The sequence below is a fragment of the Salvelinus alpinus genome, chromosome 26, assembly GCF_045679555.1.
Source record: "Salvelinus alpinus chromosome 26, SLU_Salpinus.1, whole genome shotgun sequence".
Taxonomy (NCBI): Eukaryota; Metazoa; Chordata; class Actinopteri; order Salmoniformes; family Salmonidae; genus Salvelinus; species Salvelinus alpinus.
In genome coordinates this window covers 7,091,874-7,119,284 of record NC_092111.1, presented here as the reverse complement: position 1 = coordinate 7,119,284, position 27,411 = coordinate 7,091,874, and the positions used below count along the sequence as shown (strand labels likewise).

Here is a 27,411-nt window from a genome sequence, read left to right as displayed (position 1 = left end):
TATAAGTGAAGTAATCTGTCTGTAAACAATAGTTAAAAAAATTACACAAAGTAGATGTCCTAACCGACTTGTTAACAAGGAATGAGTGGAGTGGTTGAAAAACGAGTTGTAATGACTCCAATCTAAGTGTATGTAAACTTCCGACTTCAATTGTATACAGCACTTAACTACCTTTGTACAGACAGACAGGCATGACCAAGGTCTACTTTAGCGTCCTGATACATGACATGACATGAACCATAAACATTACGTAATAATTTCTCAGGTGAAACGACTACAGTATTTACCTGTGCATTTTTTTCTGTCACCTTTTTGAATATTTCTTATTTGTGGACATTTCTTTAATGACAATGGCGTCCTTTTTTGTTGTCGTTTAATTGGCCAGTTTCCTGGTGGATCACAAAATGTGAGTCTCCAAGCCAGACTGTAGAAGTGGTGATTAGCCTCACCCGTCCGACCACGTATTTGTGGAGATTGCTCTCTGCACCCTTTCAGTGGGATGGGCTGTGAGGAGTCATAGTAAAAGAACTTCTGGTGGCTTAAAAACATAATTGACGTGTGTGTGTGTGCGCGTAAACAACACTCTTTGTGTAGCCAAGAATGAAAGAGATAAGAATGTAGCCTATGGTTTTCATTCTTTAAGATGGGTACACTATGTTAATTGTTTCCGCCTAACTCAGGCGCAGCCTTACATGGTCTACCTGATTGTCAGGCCTTTGCTCGATCATGGAATGTTGAACCTATGCCTAATTCTTGGAACACCGTAAGGTACCCAGTAGACCCACACAGTGAAGTTTATATAGCCAAGCCACACTGCTATCAGTTCATCTGAAAACATACAGGACATTTTTCCACATGGCATTATTCTTCGGAAGTACTGTATAACAATTTTAAAAAGCAACGCACAACCGACAATAATGCACTTTTCTTAAAATGAAATGTTGCTAAAGTAATTCGGAAATAGGTGGAGGGCCGTCAACCACGTGAGTCAAGGTGCAACCAAAACCTTTTTATCACCATTGAAAAGTAAACGGCGCCACACTTGCTCACCATTATTAACTATTAAAAGCTTCTCAAATTAATTTTGTCATTTTAAAATAATCTGAAAACTAAGGATCTCAATAAATAACACAAAGATAGAGTACCAGTCAAAAGTTTGGACACACCTAGTCATTCAAGGATATTTCTTTATTTTGACTATTTTCTACATTGCAGAATAATAGTGAAGACGTCAAAACTATGAAATAACACAAAGGGAATCATGTAGTAACCCCAAAAAAGTGTTAAAACAAATCAAAATACATTTTAGATTTTAGATTCTTCTAGGCAGAGTTGCAAAGAAAAAGCCATATCTCAGACTGGCCAATAAAAAATAAAAGATTAAGATGGGCAAAAGAACACAGACTGGACAGAGGAACTCTGCCTAGAAGGCCAGCATCCCGGAGTCGCTTCTTCACTGTTGACATTGAGACTGGTGTTTTGCGGGTAGTATTTAATGAAGCTGCCAGTTGAGGATTTGTGAGGCATCTATTTCTCAATCTAGATTTTTTTAATTATAAACGTGGATTAGCTAACACAACGTGCCATTGGAACACAGGAGTGATGGTTGCTGATAATGGGCCTCTGTACGCCTATGTAGATATTCCATGAAAAAAATCAGCCGTTTCCAGCTACATTAGCCATTTACAACATTAATAATGTCTACACTGGATCAATTAGATGTTATTTTAATGGACAAAAACGTACTTTTCTTTCAAATACAAGGATATTTCTTATTTGAAGAAGTGGAAAAGAAGGAAGAGGGGGTTGAGGAGAAATAAGAGGATGAAGAGGGAGGCGAGGCAAAGAAGAGACTGTACATAAGTGACCCCAAACTTTTGAACGGTAGTGTATGCTGAACACTTGTTGACTGCTTTTCCTTCACTCTGCGGTCCAACTCATCTCAATTGGGTTGAGGTCAGGTGATTGTGGAGGCCAGGTCATCTGATGCAGCACTCCATCACTCTCCTTCTTGGTTAATAGCCCTTACACAGCCTGGAGGTGTGTTGGATCATTGTCCTGTTGAAAAACAAATTATAGTCCAAACCAGATGGGACGGCGTATCGCTGCAGAATGCTGTGGTAGCCATGCTGTTTAAGTGTGCCTTGAATTCTAAATAAATCACTGACAGTGTCACCAGCAAAACACCATCACACCTCCTCCATGCTTCACGGTGGGAACCACACGTGCGGAGATCATCTGCTCACCTACTCTATGTCTCACAAAGACACTGCGGTTGAAAACTCAAATTTGGACTCATCAGAACAATGGACAGATTTTCACCGGTCTAATGTCCGTCGCTCTTGTTTTTTGGCCCAAGCAATTCTATTATTTTTATTGGTGTCCTTTAGCAGTGGGTTCTTTGCAGCAATTTGACCATCAAGCCCTGATTCATGCAGTCTCCTCTGTACAGTTGATGTTGAGATGTGTATGTTACCTGAACTCTGAAGGATTTATTTGGGCTTCAATCTGAGGTGCAGTTAACTCCTAATGAACGTATCCTCTGCCGCAGAGGTAACTCTAGGTCTTCCTTTCTTGTGGCTCAAACGCATTAAGAAGGAAAGAAATTCCTTTTAACAAGGCACACCTGTTAATTGAAATGCATTCCAGGTGACTACCTCATGAAAATAGTACAAATAAAGAAAAACCCTGGAATGAGTAGGTGTGTCCAAACTTTTGACTGGTACTGAATGTCAAATCCGACAATGCGCATTTCCAGTCCGAAGGAAGTATGCTTTGAATTAATTTCTCTGTCATTAGGTGCGTGTTTGGTCACACTAAATCAAATCAGATGTATTTTTATAGCCCTTCGTACATCAGCTGATATCTCAAAGTGCTGTACAGAAAACCAGCCTAAAACCCCAAACAGCAAGCAATGCAGGTGTGGAAGCACGGTGGCTAGGAAAAACTCCCTAGAAAGGCCAAAACCTAGGAAGAAACCTAGAGAGGAACCAGGCTATGAGGGGTGGGCCAGTCCTCTTCTGGCTGTGCCGGGTGGAGATTATAACAGAACATGGCCAAGATGTTCAAAATGTTCATAAATGACCAGCATGGTCAAATAATAATAATCACAGTAGTTTGAGGGTGCAGCAAGTCAGCGCCTCGGGAGTAAATGTCAGTTGGCTTTTCATAGCCGATCATTAAGAGTATCTCTACCGCTCCATCGGTCTCCAGAGAGTTGAAAACAGCAGGTCTGGGACAAGTAGCACGTCCGGTGAACAGGTCAGGGTTCCATAGCCGCAGGCAGAACAGTTGAAACTGGAGCAGCAGCACGGCCAGGTGGACTGGGGACAGCAAGGAGTCATCATGCCAGGTCGTCCTGAGGCATGGTCCTAGGGCTCAGGTCCTCCAAGAGAGAGAAAGAAAGAGAGAATTAGAGAGAGCATACTTAAATTCACACAGGACACCGGATAAGACAGGTGTCTTAACTTTTTATTAGTAAGAACTTAACACTAACTTCTTATTAGTATCAGAGAGAGAAACCAATGCATGTACGTGTTCCTTAGAGTCATACATTGCAGGAATGGGGTCATAATATTTTGTAACCTCAACCGTTCAAACACTAAAGACAAATTCATATAAAGACAACATAATCAAATGCTACATATTTCCAGGATCTAGCATTTTGCCTCATTCTAAATTGGTTTAGACATGACACTTCTGGCTGAGTATAGAGAGAGATATGCCCTGGAAGAGGTGGTCTTCACTGATATATCCCTTAAACAAAGTACACTACACTTTGAAAAATAATTGAATAACAATGTAACTCGGAGTTAAAAAGGTTAGGTAGTCAAATGCTTTTGGGTCAAATGCTTCTGCAGTTAAATGCTTCTGGGTCAAAGTTATACAATTCATTTAGAAGTGCATGAATTTAAATATTCAATGCTTTCGACCTATTATGTTACTTAACGATGATAGCACCTTGAATCTCTCAATCAAAATCCGAGAAGATTACTAAAAATGTTGACTAAGAAGGCAACCACCTCACTCTCTCCAGTTAACCAGAGAATACAGTTACTATTAAGTTATAACATTCAAATTATCGACAGCGAGAATTAATTGAGCTAGTCAAGGAACAATTGAGGCCTGGATAAATATATTTGACTCTGTAAAGAACAGCTAAAGCCCCACACATACAAAACCAGTTTGTTTTATTTATATATACAGTTGAGGTCGGGAAGTTTACATTACACTTAGGTTGGAGTCATTAAAACTAGTTTTTCAACCACTCCCCACATTTCTTGTTAACAAACCATAGTTTTGGCAAGTCGGTTAGGACATCTACTTTGTGCATGACACAAGTAATTTTTCCAATAATTGTTTACAGACAGATTATTTCACTTATAATTCACTGTATCACAATTCCAGTGGGTCAGAAGTTTACATACACTAAGTTACCTTGTCAGCTCGGGGGATTCAATCTTGCAACGTTATAGTTAACTAGTCCAACGCTCTAACCACCTGCTTACATTGCACTTCACGAGGAGCCTGCCTGTTACGCGAATGCAGTAGAAGCCAAGGTAAGTTGCTAGCTAGCATTAAACTTATCTTATAAAAAACAATCAATCAATCATAATCACTAGTTAACTACACATGGTTGATGATATTACTAGTTTATCTAGCGTATCCTGCGTTGCATATAATCGATGCGGTGCGTATCGTTGCGCCAATGTGTACCTAACCATAAACATCAATGCCTTTCTTAAAATCAATACACAGAAGTATATATTTTTAAACCTGCATATTTAGCTAAAAGAAATCTAGGTTAGCAGGCAATATTAACCAGGTGAAATTGTGTCACTTCTCTTGCGTTCATTGCACACAGAGTCAGCGTGCAGTTTGGGCCACCTAATTTGCCAGAATTTTACGTAATTATGGCATAACATTGAAGGTTGTGCAATGTAACAGGAATATTTAGACTTATGGATGCCACCCGTTAGATAAAATACGGAACGGTTCCGTATTTCACTGAAAGAATAAATGTCTTGTTTTCGAGATGATAGTTTCCGGATTCGACCATATTAATTACCTAAGGCTCGTATTTCTGTGTGTTATTATGTTATAACTAAGTCTATGATTTGATAGAGCAGTGTGACTGAGCGGTGGTAGGCAGCACCAGGCTCGTAAGCATTCATTCAAACAGCACTTTCCTGCGTTTTGCCAGAAGCTTTTCGTTGTGCCTTCAAGCCTATCAACTCCCGAGATTAGGCTGGTGTAACCGATGTGAAATGGATAGCTAGTTAGCGGGGTGCGCGCTAATAGCGTTTCAAACGTCACTCGCTCTGAGACTTGGAGTAGTTATTCCCCTTGCTCTGCATGGGTAACGCTGCTTCGAGGGTGGCTGTTGTCGTTGTGTTCCTGGTTCGAGCCCAGGTAGGAGCAAGGAGAGGGATGGAAGCGATACTGTTACACTGGCAATACTAAAGTGCCTATAAGAACATCCAATAGTCAAAGGTTAATGAAATACAAATGGTATAGAGAGAAATAGTCCTATAATTCCTATAATAACTACAACCTAAAACTTCTTACCTGGGAATATTGAAGACTCATGTTAAAAGGAACCACCAGCTTTCATATGTTCTCATGTTCTGAGCAAGGAACTTAAACGTTAGCTTCCTTACATGGCACATATTGCACTTTTACTTTCTTCTCCCAACACTTTGTTTTTGCATTATTTAAACCAAATTGAACATGTTTCATTATTTATTTGAGGCTAAATAGATTTTATTGATGTATTATATTAAGTTAAAATAAGTGTTCATTCAGTATTGTTGTAATTATCATTATTACAACAACAACAAAAAATGAGGCCGATACCTTTTTTTGGTCCTCCAATAATCGGTATCGGCGCTGAAAAATCATAATCGGTCGACCTCTAATTCACACCCCTTGACTTCCACATTTTGTTACATTACAGCCTTATTTTCTCATCACTTTACACACAGTACCCCATAATGACAAAGTGAAAACAATTTTTGAGGGAAAATGTTTGCTAATAATTAACTTATTTACATAAGAATTTAGACTCTGCTATGAGACTCAATTGAGCTCAGGTGCATCCTGTTTTCATTGATCATCCTTGAGATGTTTCTACAATTTGGAGTCCACCTGTGGTAAATTAAATTGATTGGACATGATTTGAAAAGGCACACACCTGTATATAAGGTCCCACTGATGACAGTGCATGTCAGAGCATAAACCAAGCCATGAGGTCGAAGGAATTGTCTGTTGAGCTCCGAGACAGGATTGTGTGGGGTAAGCTACCAAAACATTTCTGCAGCATTAAAGGTCCCCAAGAACACATCATTCTTAAATGGAAGAAGTTTGGAACCACCAAGACTCTTCCTAGTGCTGGCCACTCTGCCAAACTGAGGAATCGGGGGAGAAGGGCCTTGGTCAGGTAGGTGACCAAGAATAGAGCTCCAGAGTTCCTCTGTGAAGATGGTTGTCCTTCTGGAAGGTTCTCCCATCTCTACAGCACTCCACCAATCAGGCCTTTATGGCCAGACGGAAACCACTGCTCAGTAAAAGTCACATGACAGCCCGCTTGGAGTTTGCCAAAAGGCCCCTAAAGACTCTCAGACCATGAGAAACAAGATTCTCTGGTCTGATGAAACCAAGATTGAACTCTTTGGCATGAATGCCAAGCGTCACGTCTGGAAGGGATCTGGCACTACCCCTATGGTGAAGCATGGTGGTGGCCGCATCATGCTGTGGGGATGTTTTTCAGCGGCTGGAACTGGGAGACTAGTCAGGATTGAGGGAAATGTGAACGGAGCAAAGTACAGAGATCCTTGAAGAAAACCTGTTCCAGAGCGCTCAGGACCTCAGACTGGGGTGAAGGTTCACCTTCCAACAGGACAACAACCCTAAGCGCACAACCAAGACAACACAGGAGTGGCTTCAGGACAAGTCTCTGAATGTCCTTGAGTGGCTCAGCCAGAGCCCGGACTTGAACCTGATAGAACATCTCTGCAGAGACCTGAAAATGCCTGACTGCGCTTGAGAGGATATGCAGAGAAGACTGGGAGAAACTCCCCAAATACAGGTGTGCCAAGCTTGTAGCGTCATACCCAAGAAGACTAAGCTGCAATCGCATCCAAAGGTGCTTCAACAAAGTAAAGGGTCTGAATAATTATGTCAAATGTTTTCTTTCAGTTTTTTATTTGTCATACATTTGTTTCTTTCAAGGTCGAGGGGTGATATGGGGGGGAATTTAAGGGGAGATGGAGGGGGACTGAAAAGCAACTTTTGGTTGCTGTGCAGGATGGGAAGGGATGGGGAATGTGTCAGGGTTATTTTTGTATATATGCATTTCTTTAAAAAAAATGTTTTTACCTTTAACCCCCCTCTGAATTTTTCCCCCAAAACTAAATAAAAAAAAGTTAGTCATACATGCCACATAGGCTCTTGAAGCCTCTAAAAACCACATGGGAAACTGTTGAGGGTGAGAAACCCATCAGCGTTGCAGTTCTTGACACACTCAAACCAGTGCGCCTGGCACCTACTACCATACCCCATTCAAAATACACTTAAATCTTTTCTCTTGCCCATTCACCCTCTGAATGGCATACATACACAATGCATGTCTCAATTGTCTCGTAGGTATAACAATCCTTTAACCTGTCTCCTCCCCTTCATCTACACTGATTGAAGTGGATTTAACAGGTGACATCAATAAGGGATCATAGCTTTCACCTGGACTCACCTGGTCAGTCTATGTCATGGAGAGAGCTAATGTTTTGTACACTCAGTGTAGACCAGGACCATAGTGTTTTTTTGCAGATCTTTTATTAATGTTCAGAATTTATCAAAGGGCCAGTAGAAATTAATAAACAGGCCGGATCTGGCCCGCGGGCCACCAGTTGAATATCCCTTCTATAAGTAGTGTTGTCTGTTTGTTGTTGTCTTTCCCATTGTCTTTCCCAGCTCCCAAGTGGTGCAGCGGTCTAAGGCACTGCCTCTCAGTGCTAGAGGTGTCACTACAGACCCTGGTTTGATCCCAACCGGCCGTGATCGGGAGTCCCATAGGGGTAATTGGCCGGGTTAGGGGAGGGTTTGGCCGGGGTAGGACTTCATTGTAAAATAAGAATTTGTTCTTAACTGACTTACCTAGTTAAATGAAGGTTAAATAAAAATAAACATATCTGCTGTTGTTTCCTGCTGCCCCACAAGATGGTGGCATATACATATGGTTGAGTTAAGAATGCAGTGGTCCACTTATGACAATATCACTAAGAGACATCGCTATACTGTATATAAGGGTGAATAGAAAGAATCAGCTTGTGTGAATGTAGGCAGTTTCTAGAAAGTCACACAGGACACAAAATGGTTTGCTAGCCTCTGCTTTAATTGGTAAATTTGGTAATTTGGTAAAATGCGCCGAATACAACCTTACCGTGAAATGCTTCCTTACAAACCCTTAACCAACAATGCAGTTAAGAAAATATACAAATAAAAAAAGTAACACAATAAAATAACAATAATGAGGCTATATACAGGTGGTACCGGTACCGAGTCAGTGTGCAGGGGTACAGATTAGTCGAGGTAATTTGTACATGTAGGTAGGGGTGAAGTGACTATGCATAGATAATGAACAGCGAGTAGCAGCAGTGTAAAAATAAAGGGAGGTAGAAGCTGTTAAGGAGCCTTTTGGACCTAGACTTGGCGCTCCGGTACCGCTTGCCATGCGGTAGCAGAGAGAACAGTCTATGACTTTGGTGACTGGAGTCTGACAATTTTTGGGGGCATTCCTCTGACACCGCCTGGTATAGAGGTCCTTGATGGTAGAGTATGTTGCACTCTGTCCAACATCTCTTTTATGAACCAGGAAGTCCTGTCACCATCTGCCAATAGACAAAACCTCCACCTCTTGTATGAGACTGGAGCTCTGGTGGCCAGACATGTTAACACTAGGTGAAAGCTAAACTAAAGGGAATAACCCTCAATGATCACCTATAAAGTGTTTCGGACTCAGAGGCAACCTCGCTACAGGGCCAAATGTCTGCTGACACTGTGTCATCTGGTGCTGTCATTGTGTCATCTGGTGCTGTCATTGTGTCATCTGGTGCTGTCATTGTGTCATCTGGTGCTGTCATTGTGTCATCTGGTGCTGTCATTGTGTCATCTGGTGCTGTCATTGTGTCATCTGGTGCTGTCATTGTGTCATCTGGTGCTGTCATTGTGTCATCTGGTGCTGTCATTGTGTCATCTGGTGCTGTCATTGTGTCATCTGGTGCTGTCATTGTGTCATCTGGTGCTGTCATTGGCGCCATCCATTCTTTGTCTACGAACCCACTTAGATTTTCGATGACATTCAATTTTCTTTCATGAATACCAGGATGGAAGCAATAATCAGAAACATGCCAAAGGTAGACTTTCAAGAAAAGTCAACAATTGACAACAAATGCACATTTGAGGACATAGCTTGATTAGCATACTGCGCCCCATACATTATAGTTTTACTCATGGGCAATGATAGGTGTTCACCACATGAGGGCAACACTTTCAAAAGAGATCTATCAAACCAACATTTCTTTACCTGTAATTAAAATGGACAATTTTGGCCTGTGATGAATACCTCCATTATAGGAGGTACACCCTATAATATACTTATTAGCCAGTAGATTTGAATGTAGCAATCGCGAGCCAAAAGTGGTCCCCGAAATAGATATGTGCCCCATGTCATTGCTCTCTCTCTGTTGCGTCCACTGAGCCATTGGGCCCGCCCTGTAACCTCATTGGATAACGCTGGGCAGGCCACTTGCTAGCTGTCACTCAAATGCGCAGGGCGGAAACTCATTGGCTAGAACTTGAATTGCTAGGGGGCTGGCCCACTTGGGGGGAAATGTAGGGAAAATTGCACGGCACAGCTTCAAGAAAACAGTTTCTTTTCAAATGAAGGATTTCGTGGCTAATTGAGGTAAAATGGTAATTCCGCTCATAGATGATGCATGTGTAAACTACACATTGACACATCAGCCCAAAGCAGGAGGTTTAAAAAATATTTTTTTAGTCGCCAAAGTACCGGAGATTGTACTTCAGTAACGCCGGCAAAATGTATTATCTTATGGGAACTATACATCCCAGTATGTTTAGCGACAGTGGTGGCGGTTTCAAATGTCGTCATGGCAGAACCCAATGGATGGTGTTGCCCTGTAACTCTGAATCTAAAGTTGCATTGGGAACTCTGCACGTACACCTAGGAACAGCTGTGCACGGGGTACCAGAGCTGGTTTCTGTGAGAATGGAGAGACCTGTGTGGAATGTGGAGGCAGACAGTCGGGCCCCAATTCAAAAGTACTGTAGTACATTCACACAAAAACATCCACAGGTGCAGCCGGGGTCAAAATACTGCCGTAGGAAAATAAATACCTGCAAAACGACTGTTGGAATGCTGCTGAATTTAAGCCTGATTTTAAAATCTCTTAGTGATTAATGCATTGCTATTAAAATGTAAGAACAAGCAAAAAGTGTGTGTGTGGGTATTCGTGTTCTTCCTGAGACCGCAAAGCCTTCCTCCACCTTACCCTTCAGACAGCATAGAGGGAAAAAAAGAGTTTAAAAAAGTTATAGTGGTCCCAACATTTCAGTTAGAACATGTTCTAAATCAAAGTTTATTTGTCGCCGTACACATTTTAGATGGCGTTTTAGCAGTGCAATGATATTCTTCTGTTACTAGCTCTTAACAATGCAGTCAAATGTCAAACAATTCTAATGAAATCAAGAACTGACAGACAAATCCAATTAACAACTCAAATAGCACTGTAGCAGTATCAAAATGCAATCTATACATATGTACACCGGGGGAATTTACACAAGAGAAACTACACTGAACAAAAATATAAACGCAACATGTAAAGTGTTGGTCCCATATTTCATGAGCTGAAATAAAAGTTCCCAGAAATGTTCCATCCACTCAAAAAGCTTATTTCTCTTACATTTTGTGCTCAAATTTGTTTACATCCCTGTTAGTGAGCATTTTTCCTTTGCCAAGATAATCTACCCACCTGACAGGTTTGGCATGTCAAAAAGCTGATTAAACAGCATGATCATTACACAGGTGCACCTTGTGCTGGTGACAGTGAAATGCCACTCTAAAATGTGCAGTTTGTCACACAACACAATGCCACAAATGTCTAAAGTTTTGAGGGAGTGTGCAATAGGTATGCTGACTGCAGGAATGTACACCAGAGCTGTTGCCAGAGAATTGAATGTTAATTTCTCTACCATAAGCAGCCTCCAACATCATTTTAGAGAATTTGGCCGTACGTCCAACCAGCCTCAACCGCAGACCACGTGTATGGCATTGTGTGAGTGAGCGGTTTGTCAACGGCGTGAACAGAGTGCCCCATGGTTGCGGTGGGGTTACGGTATGGGCAGGCATAAGCTGTGGACAACGAACACAATTACATTTTGTCGATGGCAATTTGGAAGCACAGAGATACCGTGATGATATCCTGAGGCCCATTGTCGTGTCATTCATCCGCCACCATCAATTCATGTTTCAGCGTGATAATGCACGACACCATGTCGCAAGGATCTGTACACAATTCATGGAAGCTGAACATGTCCCAGTTCTTCCATGGCCTGCATACTCACCAGACATGTCACCCATTGAGCATGTTTGGGATGTGAATGACAGCATGTTCTAGTTCCCGCCAATATTCAGCAACTTCGCACAGCCATGGAAGAGGAGTGGGACATCATTCCTCTGGCAACAATCAACAACCAGATCAATTCTATGCGAAAGAGATGTGTCGCACTGCATGAAGCAAATGATGGTCACACCAGATACTGACTGGTTCTGATCCACACCCTACTTAAATTAAAAAATTTAAAAAAAGATATATGTGACCAACAGATGCATATCTATATTCCCAGTCATGCGAAATCCAGAGATTAGGGCCTAATTTATTTCTTTCAATTGACTGATTTCCTTATATGAACTGTAACTCAGTAAAATCTTTGGTGGTGATATATTCCCGACAGGATGCTCTCAATGGTGCATCTGTAGAAGTTCATGAGTGTCTTAGGGGCCATGCCAAATTTCTTCAGCCGCAGCAGGTTGTAGAGGCGCTGTTGCACTTCTTCACCACAGTGTCGGTGTGGTGAGACCATTTTCAGGTCATCAGTGATGTGTACGCCAAGGAACTTCAAGCTTTTGATCCCATCTACTGCGTCCGCGTCGATGACGATGTAGGCATGCTCCCTCTTCTGTCTCCTGTAGTCCACAATAAGATCCTTCCTTTTTATTGACGTTGAGGGACAGGTTATTTTCCTGGGATCACTCCGCCAGCACGTGTGTGTGTGTGTGTGTGTGTGTGTGTGTGTGTGTGTGTGTGTGTGTGTGTGTGTGTGTGTGTGTGTGTGTGTGTGTGTGTGTGTGTGTGTGTGTGTGTGTGTGTGTGTGTGTGTGTGTGTGAATTCCCAATTTCTCATGTTGGAACAGATGATTGTGAGTTTGTGTTGATTTGATATTTTAAAGGGCAACTGCACTTCCTGATTCGGCCTCATTTTAGATTTGGCTCTTTAAGAAATGCTAGCAGCCATGATTGAATTCAAACGGGAGTTGATTCCGGGGTGTGGTTTGGATGCGGGTGTCTCTTGTCTGTGTTCGCAGGTGTGAAGAGTTAGCCAAATGATTTAGCCAGTTAGCCTCAGCCGGCTGGTGTGCGACTGCGGCGAAGTTGACCTATTGAACCTTTTACAATGTAGTCCCATGTACATCGTGTAATTTACTGACTGTCCCTAACGAGCCCCATAGGGATGTCAAACCAAATTGACCGTTGGGAATACGATCAGGTCGTGTGCAGCTGCGCTCCGAATTGATGATTACTTGGGTGCTGCCAGCTGAGGGCATTTTTATTTATTTATTTTTATTTTACCGTTATTTTACCAGGTAAGTTGACTGAGAACACGTTCTCATTTGCAGCAACGACCTGGGGAATAGTTACAGGGGAGAGGAGGGGGATGAATGAGCCAATTGTAAACTGTGGGCATGTGGGCAGGATTAAAATAAACCCAACCCATAGAAACATTTTCTGGTACCCTTCATTCCATGACATACAATCTTTTCCTATCATCTCACAAATCTTAGTTTTGGACGAGACTGACTTTATGACCAAGATGATCCTATTTACACATTATACTAAACTTTGACACTGGAATAAATATTTGACTCATACCAATGACACGTAGGCCATTTTTTTTTAAACGAGCAGTTGCTTTTTAGGGATAGTCGCTCTTTAAAGCTGCATGTTCCAGCAGAGGTGCAGTGGTATGTGGTAGCTAAGCCCTTCTGTCTTCCCCGGGGGCTGGTGTTGTGATGAGTTGATCTACCTGCTGAAACGGATGGATGGAGAAGGGCCATAGCACGCTACCAAGAAAAACACTGGAAAGAAGTTGGATAAAGACATAGTTTAGAAAAAGAAATGCTCTGCTAGAAATGGTAGTATGAAATTAGGGAGACGTTGTGAGGATAGATGAACTCCCATTTAATGTAGGTAAACATTTTGTTGTCGACTCATAAAAGGACTGCTGTTTAGTCTGGAACGCATAGATAGGACGCTTACGTCTGACTTGACACCCCACTCGTCTCTCTAGTAGTTTGCATATTGTACACTTTATGTTGAGTCTGTCTATTTGTACCTGTCCCTGGAGAGAGACCCTGCATGTTTGAACAGACCAACACATTTTTTGTTACGGACACGAAATCAAATGCTTCTGCTTCGTCTGATCGTAAGTCAGTGGTTCTAATGGTTCAGTGGGTTAGAGCAGGGGTTTTTCTAACTATACCAGAGCTAACTTGTCAACTAATTATCAAGCCCCTTGACTACATGAATCAGGTGAGCTAGTTCAGCGCATCAAAATCCTAGTCCCGGGGACCCAAATGGGTGCACATTTTTGTTTTTGCCCTAGCACTCACACACCTGATTTTCAAATGAAGAGTGAAGTGTGTGAGCGTTAGGAAGGGGGGGAAAAAGTGCAACCCTTTGAGTCCCCAGGACCAGGTTTGATTTGGATTCCCACATGACTAGTCTGTAGATTGTCTGTCTGTAGAGCATCGACAGATGGACTATCCAATTAAAGTGTTACCACGTCTGTTAAACGCATATTAATCATACTTCAAAACATAGTAATTATGCAACAGTGACCTATGAGGAATGCACGTCTGGCATCTGTTTTTGATTTGACATACAGTACCAGTCAAAAGTTCAGACAACCCCTGGAATGAGTAGGTGTTTCTTAATTTTTTTTAATTTTCTACATTGTGGAATAATAGTGAAGACCTCAAACTATGAAATAACATATATGGAATCATGAAGTAACGAAAAAAGTGTTAAACAAATCAAAATATATTTTATATTTGAGATTCTTCAAAGTAGCCATCCTTTGCCTTGATGACAGCTTTGCACACTCTTGGCATTCTCTCAACCAGCTTCATGAGGTAGTCACCTGGAATGCAATTAACAACAGGTGTGTCTTGTTAAAAATTATTATGGCAAGAACAGCTCAAATAAGCCAAGAGAAACAACAGTCAATCATTACTTTAATATATGAAGGTCAGTCGATCTGGAAAATGTCAAGACATTTGAACGTTTCTTCAAGTGCAGTCGCAAAAAACATCAAGCGCTATGATTAAACTGGCTCTCATGAGCATCGCCACAGGAAATAAAAACCCAGAGTGACCTCTGCTGCAGAGGATACGTTCATTAGTTACCAGCCTCAAAAAATGCAGCCCAAATAAATGCTTCAATGAGTTCAAGTAACAGACACATCTCAACATCAACTGTTCAGAGGAGACTGCGTGAATCAGGGCTTCATGGTCAAATTGCTGCAAAGAAACCACAACTAAAGGACACCAATAAGAAGAAGATACTTGTTCGGGCCAAGAAACACGAGCAATGGACATTAGACCGGTGGAAATCTGTCCTTTGGTCTGATGAGTCCAAATTTAGATTTTTGGTTCCAACCGCTGTGTCTTTGTGAGACATAGAGTAGGTGAACGGAATATCTCTGCATGTGCAGTTCCCACCGTGAAGCATGGAGGAGGATGTGTGATGGTTTGAGGGTGCTTTGCTGGTGACACTGTCAGTGATGTATTTAGAATTCAAGCCACACTTAACCAGCATCGCTACCACAGCATTCTGCAGCAAAACGCCATCCCATCTGGGTTTCGCTTAGTGGGACTATAATTTGTTTTTCAACAGGACAATGACCAAGCACACCTCCAGGCTGTGTAAGGGCTATTTGACCAAGAAGAAGGGTGATGGAGTGCTGCATCAGATGACGTGGCCTCCACAATCACCCGACCTCAACCCAGTTGAGATGGTTTGGGATGAGTTAGACCGCAGAGTGAAGGAAAAGCAGCCAACAAGTGCTCAGCATATGTGGAAACTCCTTCAAGACAGTTGGAAAAGCATTCCATGTGATGCTGGTTGAGAGAATGCCAAGAGTGTGCAAAGCTGTCATCAAGGGTGGCTAGAATCTAAAATATATTTTGATTTAACACTGTTTTTGGTTACTACATGATTCCATATGTGTTATTTCATAGTGTTGATGTCTTCAGTATTATTCTACAATGTAGGACATTTTGAAAAATAAAGAAAAACCCTTGAATGACTAAGTGTGTCCAAACTTTTGACTGGTACTGTATGAGAGAGCTCAGGTTGTACACCTACAGGTTTGGGAAAAGGTGATCACAACACAGTGCTATGTTCTGATCTTTTGATCTCTAGTGCTTCTTGAAACCACCCCACCCCCCTCCCAATTCCTTCCGCGAAGAGTAGGTAGGGCCCTTTAGTTAATGCCACCTCCCAACACAGAGAGCTGTAACAGAACAGTAATCACTATAGCTGTTAACGGTTATTTGAGTCATGTGTGGAATAGTACTGGGATTCAAAAGTGACTGTACCTGTAATGCTTTGTTTGGAGTTCTCTGCACATTCTGAAGGCGATGGCGAAATAGTGATTCATTTCAAATTAATTTGTCACGTAAACCTGTGACATTCAAGCTCAAAGGGAATGTAACAAACATCCACAGTAGTATCACAGTAGGTTTGGCCTGGCATCATTCGAATCCTGTTGACTTATAGTAACCTTTAGCTTTCAGCAACTCTTCATTCACATTGTAAACACAAACTAATCTCTGGTTAAACATCGTTGCAATGTGTGTAAGTTCTCTTTTGCGTCCCGGTATACATTTTAGGTTGCACAGTCTGAAAGAAAATTGGCCCACCACACAATGTATAATATATATATTTGTCAAATACTAATGTACTAACTATACAAAAGAAGATGTATACAGTTTTTGGGCCATCATTGTTACATTTCCCAATCAATGACACAAAACCCAGCCACTGACACACTGCTGGTGAAGCATGTAGCCTAGCTTGTGTTAACTTGTTTTTTTTTTACACAGTACACCCAATTCTGCATACCTAAAGTTCACCTCTATGATTTCCATAGCTCGCCTAGATAATCACCACCTCTTGACAAAACAGGCCTTCATTAAAACACTGCCATGATTGGTCAATGACTATCATTAACTTGTGCCATTCTGTTTGTCTCCTACCTGTTAGGTCTCTGGATGCTTCTGCTGTTCGCAGTACTCCTTTAAAACACTCTGAGGGCTCTGATTCAGAAATTCAACAGATAGTGGCTGATCTGGAGTCAGACAGCGAGATGAAATTATACCGTTCCACTCTCATTATAAGACCCTCTCCCACCCACGAGGGCATGGATGAATCAAAACAGGACTTCCGCAAAGTCTCCCAGGTCACCGACAATGACACCACAGACCACACTGAATACAGTGTGGACTACAGTAAAAGCACTATCACTGACCCCGATAGAACTGAAAGTGACCTAGGTCCAGTCGTACCAGAATACAAATGGAGTGACCGGTATGAGGGGGTGCAAACCACTTTTGACCCCACAGGGGTGTCCTGGCGCCCTGACTCTCAGTCGGATGAGTCAAGAGTGTCCACGCACAATGGATTCTACTCCTCCCTGTCCCCCTCCCTCCCTGTGTACAGACAACACCTCGCCTCCCCCGGGCCGCCATTCCAGGAACCTGGCCTGTCCTCCCACTCCTCGAACATGCCCGGTTCCCCCGGCAACGGTCACTGGCTGAGCGACAGGAGCGAAGTTCAGCTGAGCCATGAGAGTAGCGAGCCAGAAACAGGCAGGGGGAGGAGGAGGGAGTGGGAAGAGGAGGAGGAGCTAGCCACTGCACCTGCAGGACAGAGAGAGAGAGGGTTAGAGCAAAATAGTAGGGCGGGAGAGTCTGTGGCAAAGAAGATCAAATCAGGCTGTGATCCACAGTCGCTCCCAGTCTCAAACTTCTCCTCGGCAGGTCAGTCCATTGACGACGTGGACTACAGCAGAGACAGCAGTGACTTCTTCTCTGGGGTGTACAAGGCCACACTCGTGGAGCTGCTCCCTGACCCCTCCTCGGACCCTTCCCCCTCTTCCTCTCCCGTGACCCCTGACCCAGGCTCCCTCTATCACGGTGATATGGAATGCCTGGTGGACACCCTGAAGAGCATGAACCCTATCCCGGTCCAGAGGCAGAGGAGCCTGCGTGGGTCCACTGCCCCCTCCATTTTCTCCTCCCTTTCCCCTATCGTGGAGGATGCCCCCTGCTCCACCCCCACCAACACCAAATCTCCCCAGGTGCCCGCTGGGTCTTCGCTGGAGGTCTCTAACGACCGTTACATCCTGCCCGCAGACCTGGGCCTCAACCGGGGTGCCCCCAAAGAGATGCGCTCCCCTCTGGAGATGATGAAGCTCCAGCAGCTCCAACAGCAGCAGGAGCAGCAGGCTGGGGACCACCATTGGGACCGTGGAAGCCTCAACCTCCCACTCCGAGCCTCGGCTCTTAACAGCATCATCGTGAGGAAGAGCTCCTTGGGCAGTGACTCATCCTCAGAGCACTCACCGTCCCCCATACTAAACGGAGGGAGCAACAACAAGTCTCCAAGCCCCTCGCGCCTGGACAACTCGTTCCTCTTCTCCAGCTATCGTTCAGCATCGATTGATCAGCCACAGGAGAACGGCAAGGCCCATAGCCCAGGCCAGCGGCCCTCTCTGTTCCGTACGGGCTCCCTACCGGATATAGGGCCTAACCAGGACCGCATGAGCTCAGGGGTTGGTATGGGCATGGCCGGTGGGCCTGGAAGCGGATTTGAATCTGGAGCTGGAACCGGAACTGGAACTGACCCTTCAACCCCCTTCCGCTACGAACGTTTCTCCTCCCTGATGTCTGGCTCCTTAACCGGACACAACACAGACACCGACTCTCGAATGAGCAGGCCCCCTCCCCTCCCTAGCTTCACCTCTACCCTCGGAAGCCTTGTCAGTCCCACAAGCTCATCTCTGGACATCCACAGGTCGTTCGCCAATTCTAACGACTCCCAGTCCAAGCTCAGCCCGGGACTGGGTGGTATGGGCTCTGTGGGCTCTATTGGTCTAGGTCTGCAGAGGAGCTTCAGTAACGAAGGCCTGAACTCACCACTGTTCAACACGGGGTCTGTCCATGGAGGGTCTGTCCATGGAGGGTCTGTCCATGGAGGATCTCACTTCAGTCCAGAGCCAGAGAAGAACCTGGTGCCCAAGTATAGAGCTTTCCCCGATGCCTATGTGAGTACTGACCTGGGGTTTAATTTAGCATTGGTTTAGATGCAAGGGTTTAGTTGGAAAATGTTTCAGGAAGTGATTGTGTGAATACTGGGATCATGGGGATGGTAAAAGGAGTGTGATAGGATTCATGACAAAGAGTCTTATGGGAAGGGGTCTAGTACAGGGGGAATAGGGGCATTTAATAGGACTGCAATTGGATTGGATTTGTCTTGGACACGTATTTCACCATCGGCCTCATGACACATTTTCTTTTTATATGTTTAGTGAGAGATTGTGAGAACACAGTGTGAGAGGAGAAGAATATAGGAGGGATGGGAAGAAATGGAACTCAGCCTAAGTTTTCAGGATGTAGATGTTTTACATGCCTACCGAGCATTTTATCATTCGTTTACATGGGCGTTTTGAAGAACAGATGAGTTTAGGAAGCGATTACGTGACAATCTGATTTGAGAAAAAGTGCAAATTACCAGTGTAGTTTCCTGATTTTCTACCTTTCACTTACTGAGTTCCACCACGGTGATGCCGATGCCCTTTCTGAAGGAAAGGGTGAGGGCGGTGAAATGGTACCGGAGGCTGATGAAACGCAGTAGAGCCATGGCCTGATGCATTACATCAGCCACAGTATCCGCGCTCCCCTCTCATGTAGCTACTAGCTCTTCCCGTCTGCATTCATAATACACATGTTCAGTTCTCTAATAAACACAGTAACAGAAAACAGCAAAAAAAAGCGGGAAACGTTTTTCTACAGATAAGGAAGTCGCTGCTTGTGTGGCTAGGGTTGCCGTGGTTACCGGGCATGCGGGTTAAGCCAAAACACAATTCAGGACGGGTCATGCCAACACACACATTCACCCAGGCACGCATGCCTCACACACCACTCAATATGCCCCGAGGCTTGGATAACACGCTGAACTCATGACGAAACACTTCATTGGTTCTTCCACAGAAGAACATGGCACATGCCAATTAACGGTTTCACAATCATCCACTATGGCTCGTTTTTACAGTTTTACACCGCAAAGACGCATCTCTGACGGGGACATAGCAGGAGTTACGACCTCCAACAAGGCCATATCCGTACGTTCCCTCCTAATGACATCGTCAGGCATATTTCAGTCACACAGGTGCATGTACATACTGACATTAGGATATACTGAGCACCACTCATCCAGTGGAGCTTTACCTTACACCATTCGACCGAGATGTTGACACTTATCCTATGCAAACTGTGTTTTGCAGAGTTGGCACAGTGCACGCGCGTTCTGTTTGTGTGCTGGTCGGGATATCTAATAACCCTGCCTCCCCTCAGGCCACAGGTAGACCTGAGCAGCTCATGTTTCTGTCACTGAGACTATTATTGACCCTTTCACCGTGTGATTTGGCTCCTTAATGGAACTGACCTCAGTTAAATAGGTCGAATCCTTATATACATCTGAATGTGAGATCCACATGGGGAACTCAAGTTGACATTGATCTATGATTTATGCAAGAGTTTCTGGGCATGCATAGCCTAGATCTCAGCTAAGAATTCGGACAGAAGTCACAAGGGCAGTTCAGTAACCTGTAATGCTGGTGGCTACCTGACCTACATGAACGCTAAGTCACCAGAACAGGTACAGTGAGTGGCCTGTTATCATGTGGGTGTTGCCGGGCAAGTGTTTGGAGACTGTTTTCCCCGCCCACTGTTGGCTTTTACAGCCTCATCCTGCTTTCCTTCTGCCAACAGAGAGGAAAAGGGAGGGTGAGATGGAGAGAGAGACAAGCAAAGGGAGGGTGAGACATCAAGAGAAGGAGAGATAGAGAAGGGAGCGTGAAAGAGAAAGTCCAACACACGCACAGACACACCTATCAAAACACAACGGTTTGAGTTTCTGGGGAATTTGAATATACACGATCTTAATAAGATGTGTCTATGGCAACAGGCCTTGGACACACTGTACATGTATGTCTGTACATATATGACATGAATAAAAGCTACCCATCCAGATAGCATTAGGGGCATAATTCATCTTGGCACAGTGTTATCTGTTCTCGGCAGCACTTATCCACCCAGCGATCGAATCCTGCTTGGGCTGACACACCTCGTCTTTTCATCTTTCGTTTACCTCAACTTTGACCTTTGCTTACTGTTGGATCTGACAGAGCTGAGTCGACAACCTGGCCCAGGAGAGGAGGGAGGGAGGGTGGTGGAAGGTGGGAAATGATTAAGTCTTCTGTCTTTCCCCCGCTGTTCCGTTCATCTCTCTCTTACACAAGTCTGTGCACAGTCTGAACGTATCGTGCTGAGCCTGCGAGATGTAATCTGTAAGCACATTTCCAGCCTGCAGTGCTTGGCTGGAGGTTGACACTCGGGAGGTGGAGAGGCGTGGGTACATGATGGAAGTGACAGCGTTCTAGGGCTGTGACAGTGCCAGTATCGCAACACCAAGCAGACCAAACTCTTTTGTCCTTTTAAAAACCTGCTGTATGTAAAATATTGTGAGCTATAGCTTGGAAAATAAATACATGTGACTTTGGATGACAACATAATGATGTTTGTTTCCAACATTAGGGCTGTTTTCATAAAGAAGTCAGATCTGCTTCGTGTTTTGTTTCCTTGCCACGATACTAAAGAGTATCGTCATACAGGTATCGTCCTGGACCTACGAGCGTTCGCTCAATTAATCAGAGACACGGGGACAGAGACGTAAAGAATGGGATGTGCTGTACTATAGTTAAAGACAACCATTTTTTTTTTTTTTACCTTTTTATTTATCTAGGCAAGTCAGTTAAGAACAAATTCTTATTTACAATGACGGACTACCAAAAGGCAAAAGGCCTCCTGCGGGGACGTGGGCTGGGATTAAAAAATAATAAAATAAATATAGAACAAAACACACATCACGATAAGAGACAACACAACACTACCTAAAGAGAGACTTAAGACGACAACATAGCAAGGCAGCAACACATGACATCACAGCACGGTAGCAACACAACATGACAACAACATGGTAGAAACACATGGCAGCAGCACAACATGGTAGCAGCACAAAACATGGTACGAAAATGATTGGACACAGACAACAGCACAAAGGGCAAGAAGGTAGAGTGAACAGTAAATCACGCGAAGCAGCCACAACTGTCTGTAAGAGTGTCCATGATTGAGTCTTTGAATGAAGAGATTGAGATAAAACTGTCCAGTTTGAGTGTTTGTTGCAGCTCGTTCCAGTCTATCAGCTGCAGCGAACTGAAAAGACGAGTGATCCAGGGATGTGTGCTTTGGGGACCTTTTAACAGAATGTGACTGACAGAACGGGTGCTGTATGTGGAGGATGAGGGCTGCAGTAGATATCTCAGATAGGGGGGGTGAGGCCTAAAAGGGCTTTATAAATAAGCATCAACCAGTGGGTCTTGCAACGGGCGTACAGAGATGACCAGTTTACAGAGGAATATGGAGTGAGGTGATGTGTCCTATAAGGAGCATTGGTGGCAAATCTGATGGCCAAAGGTAAAGAACATCAAGCCGCTCGAGAGCACCCTAACCTCCGATCTATAAATGATGTATCTGTAATCTAGCATGGGGAGGATGGTCATCTGAATTAGAGTTAGTTTGGCAGCTGGGGTGAAAGAGGAGCGATTACGATAGTCTAGATTTAATTTTAGCCTGCAGCTTTGATATGTGCTGAGAGAAGGACAGTGTACCGTCTAGCCATACTCCCAAGTACTTGTATGAGGTGACTACCTCAAGCTCTAAACCCTCAGAGGCAGTAATCACACCGGTGGGGAGAGGGGCATTCTTCTTACCAAACCACATTACCTTTGTTTTGGAGGTGTTCAGGACAAGGTTAGGGGCAGAGAAAACTTGTTGGACACTAAGAAAGCTTTGTTGTAGAGCATTTAACACAAAATCCAGGGAGAGGCCAGCTGAGTATAAGGCTGTATCTGCATATAAATGGATGAGAGAGCTTCCTACTGCCTGAGCTTTGTTGTTGATGTAAATTGAGAGGAGCGTGGGGCCTAGAATCGAGCCTTGGGGTACTGCCTTGGTGACAGGCAGTATTCTTAGTGTTTTTCCATAGTCCCTCAGTCACATTCACTGCAGTCACATGGGTTGTACTAGGGTACAGATGTTAAAATCCCTCAATCTCCCGTTGGCGTCCATTCAAATTAGCCCCAAGGGTGCCTTGTTAAATCTTGTCAATTCTCTTAAATGAAATACCATGACTTTTCTCATTAGCTGGGAATGTTTGAAATGTCTGATACTATAAAAATATAGAGTCGCACACTCCATATAGAAACTCCCAGTAATTTATTGGGTAAAACACCAACGTTTCGGCATCACTGTGCCTTACCCAATAAATTACTGGGAGTTTATATATGGAGTGTGCGACTTTATTTTTATAGTTTATTCGCCGTTAGTCAGCACCTCCAAATAAATTGTTTTTCTGGGTGTGTCCCAACTCATGTTTTTTTATTTGAAACGTCTGATACGGGGCGGCAGCGTAGCCTAGTGGTTAGAGCGTTGGGCCAGTAACCGAAAGGTTGCTTGATCGAATCCCCGAGCTGACAAGGTAAAAATCTGTTGTTCTGCCCCTGAACAAGGCAGTTAACCCACTGTTCCTAGGCCGTCATTGTAAATAAGATGTTCTTAACTGACTTGCCTAGTTAAATAAAGGTTAGATAACAATATCACCAAAGTATGTTGTATTTTATCAACCTACTGCATACCCCTTCAAAATAGAAATGTTTGTGTGCAGGGTGTGCTATTAGCGTGCTAACACTCATTAAGACAGACGTCGAATAACTGGCATTGCTGGCGTTTACTGGTTGATATTGAAGTAACTTTTGTGTGTAATGGAGTTGACTGGTGACTATGACATGAATATATATCATTCATGATGTTTGGATGGAAGCTATAATCCAGTTATAATATATATATATATTTTTTAACTATTTGTGTCGTTATTGCTTGAATTCAGGCTTGGCTGCACTGCTTTCATTGGGGATAGATTGGGAAAGATCTGCCCGTCCCGGCTTGTATGAATTTTCGGTAAAAATGTCATTTTGCCGTGTGGACCTATGCCTTGTATTTCATTTAACATCACATACTGATGTCTCACTACTATTGTGTGGGTTATAGTCATTATATAACTCTTATGCACTGAGAACATGAACACTTTCCTAATATTGAGTTGCACCCCCTCTGCCCTCTTTGCCTTGAGGACAGCCTGAATATGTCGGGGCATGGACTCTACAAGGTGTCAAAAGCGTTCCACAGGGATGCTGCCCCATGTTGACTCCAATGCTTCCCACAATTGTGTCAAGTTGGCTGGATGTCCTTTGGGTGGTGGACTTGAAACACAAGGGTAACTGAGCGTGAAAAACCGATGTGTCTGGCAACAACTATCAAATCAAATTGTATTTTTCACATGCGCCGAATACAACAGGTGTAGACCTTACAGTGAAATGCTTACTTATAAGCCCTTAAGCAACAATGCAGAAAAATAAGTGTTAAGTCGAAAAATAAATAAAAGTAACACGTAATTAAAGAGCAGCAGTGAAATAACAAAAGTGAGGCTATATTCAGGGGGTACTGGTACAGAGTCAATGTGCGGGGGCACCGGTTAGTTGAGGTAATATGTACATGTAGGTAGAGTTAAAGTGACTATGCATAGATAATAAACAGAGAGTAGCAGCAGCGTGAAAGAGGGGTCTGGGTAGGTCTTTGATTAGCTGTTCAGGAGTCTTATGGCTTGGGGGTAGAAGCTGTTAAGAATCCTTTTGGACCTAGACTTGGTGCTCCGGTACCTCTTGCCGTGCGGTAGCAGAGAGAACAGTCTATGACTAGGGTGGCTGAAGTCTTTCTCTGACACCGCCTGGTATAGAGGTCCTGGATGGCAGGAAGCTGGGCCGTACGCACTACCCTCTGTAGTGCCTTGCGGTTGGAGGCCGAGCAGTTGCCATACCAGGTTGTGACGCAACCAGTCAGGATGCTCTCGATGGTGCAGCTGTAGAACTTTTTGAGGATCTGAGGATACATGCCAAATGTTTTCAGTCTCCTGGGGGGAATAGGCTTTGTCTTGCCCTCTTCACGACTATCTTGTTGTGTTTGGACCATGATAGTTTGTTGATGTCGACACCAAGGAACTTAAAGCTCTCAACCTGCTCCACTACAGCCCTGCACGATGAGAATGGGGGCGTGCTCAGTCCTCCTTTTCCTGTAGTCCACAATCATCTTCTTTGTCTTGATCATGTTGAGGGAGAGGTTGTTATCCTGGCACCACACTGTCAAGTCTCTGACCTCCTCCCTATAGGCTGTATCATCGTTGTCGGGGATCAGGCCTACCACTGTTGTCATCGGCAAACTTACTACCTGGGGGCAGCCCTTCAGGAAGTCCAGGATCTAGTTGCAGAGGGAGGTGTTTGGTCCCAGGGTCCTTAGCTTAGTGATGAGATTTGAGGGCACTATGGTGTTGAACACTGAGCTGTAGTCAATGAATAGCATTCTCACGTAGGTGTTCCTTTTGTCCAGAAGGGAAAGAGCAGTGTGGAGTGCAATAGAGATTGCATCATCTGTGGATCTGTTGGGGCGGTATGCAAATTGGAGTGGGTCTAGGGTTTCCGGGATAATGGTGTTGATGTGAGCCGTGACCAAGCTATCAAAGCACTTCATGGCTACAGACGTGAGTGCTACAGGTCGGTAGTCATTTAGGCAGGTTACCTTAGTGTTTTTGGACGCAGGGACAATGAAACATGTTGGTATTACAGACTTAGTCAGGGACAGGATGAAAATGTCAGTGAAGACACTTGCCAGTTGGTCAGCGCATGTCGGAGTACACGTCCTGGTAATCCATCTGGCCCTGCGGCCTTGTGAATATTGACCTGTTTAAAGGTCTTGCTCACACCGGCTGCGGAGTGCGTGATCACACAGTCGTCCAGAACATCTGGTGCTCTCCTGCATGTTTCAGTGTTACTTACCTCGAAGCGAGCATAGAAGTAATTTAGCTAATCTGGTAGGCTTGTGTCACTGGACAGCTCGTGGCTTTGCTTCCCTTTGTAGTCTGTAATAGTTTGCAAGCCCTGCCACATCCGACGAGCGCCGGAGCCGGTGTGGTACAATTCAATCTTAGTCCTGTATTGCCTGCTTGAAAGCGGCAGCTCTTCCCTTTAGCTCAGTGCGGATGTTGCCTGTAATCCATGGCTTCTGGTGTGGGTATGTACGTACAGTCACTGTGGGGATGACGTCATCGATGAACTTACTGATGTGGTGTAATCTTAAATGCCATCGGAAGAATTCCTGAACATGTTCCAGTCTGTGTTAGCAAAACAGTCCTGTAGCTTAGCATCTGCTTCATCTGACCACTTTTTTATTGACCAAGTCACTGGTGCTCCCTGCTTTAGTTTTTGCTTGTAAGCAGGAATTAGGAGGATAGAATTATGGTCAGATTTGCCAAATGGAGGGAGAGGGAGAACTTTGTATGCGTCTCTGTGTGTGGAGTAAAGGAGGTCTAGAGTTTTTTTCGCCTCTGGTTGAACATTTAACATGCTGGTAGAAATGAGGTAAAACGGATTTAAGTTTCCCTGCATTAAAGTCACCAGCCATCGGAGCACCGCCTCTGGATGAGCGTTTTCCTGTTTGCTTTTGGCTGTATATATCCTACCCCGTTCAAAGGCACTGATCTTTTGTCTTGCCGATTCACCTTCTGAATGGCACACATACACACACAAGCCATATCTCAAGGCTTACAAATCCTTCTTTAACCTGTCTCCTCCCCTTCATCTACACTGATTTGAAGTGGATTTAACAGGTAACACCAATGAGGGATTATAGATTTCACCTGGATTCACCTGGGACAGTCTGTCATGGAAAGAGCAGTATGTGTTATGAATTATGCAGGTCAATTGTCTTTAGCATGGACTAGTGTCCTTTACAACTATTTTCCTGTCGCAGACTGAAAAGGCACGCTCCGCACATAAACAATCTCGATAAATACCGCAGTAACTAGCACTCAATCACCTTTGACAAAAGGACCTTGGCAGCGCTGTGTCGTAACCAGACAGCTGAGGACACTAAATGATGATCCCTCTATTGTGGGACTGCTCACTTCGTCTCTCAGCAGTTTCAGTCACTTTTTTCCTACCCCCAAAGACAACACAGATACACGTTGTGTGTTTAATGACTGTACAAGTTGACTTCCGGCTTACACAACTCACCTGCAGCATTTTGAATACGTTCCGTACAAGACTCTCTTGACTATGGCTCACTGAGTCTGGAAAGGCATCTCCCTCAGCAAGCCAAGATGCGAGAACAAAAGAGCGTGAACCTTTCTTTCCTTATAATCTTCCAATGCACTTAATTACATTATTTTTGTTGTTCCAATGTTGGGATTTGAAATAGGCTATTACATTTCAAACATGCGCCTGAGATGGAGGTGGGGGTTCTTAGACTAGAGAAGACTGTCTAACAGTCATTCTGATCCTACCTGTCTTTGTGAAGCCCTGAAGCATTGTAACTTGTGACATAGCAGAGTGACAAAATTGAGGGGGGGGGGGGGGGGGGCTTTTCCCTATGAAATGACAATGGCAAAGCCAAGGTAGTATCGGAGGTCTTTTAAGCTGTGGCTCAATCCTCCCCTCGGCTCATTTTCAAGTGAAGTCGACCGGTGTCCTGTTACTGTTTTGAATGCTCAAGCTGAATGGAGTCGAGGGCCACTTTGTTATAGTTCAAGACTCATTTAGCCACAA

The 27,411-nt window shown here is 43.9% G+C and overlaps 1 protein-coding gene and 1 long non-coding RNA gene across 2 annotated transcripts in view; one reads left to right on the top strand and one right to left on the bottom strand.

Moving 5' to 3' along the window:
* Positions 1-27,411, top strand: part of LOC139554528 (serine-rich adhesin for platelets-like) — a 71,846-nt gene that overhangs the window by 22,320 nt on the left and 22,115 nt on the right. Inside the window, exon 4 of the mRNA XM_071367388.1 lies at positions 16,623-18,684. Within this exon, the coding sequence (XP_071223489.1) occupies positions 16,623-18,684 (2,062 nt within the window). The remainder of the gene's footprint in view (positions 1-16,622; positions 18,685-27,411) is intronic.
* On the bottom strand, positions 1,170-16,732 carry LOC139554529 (uncharacterized). The gene is made up of 2 exons (XR_011670856.1): positions 16,616-16,732; positions 1,170-3,385 (listed from the first exon to the last, which is right to left on the bottom strand). It is a non-coding gene; the product is annotated as an uncharacterized lncRNA (long non-coding RNA).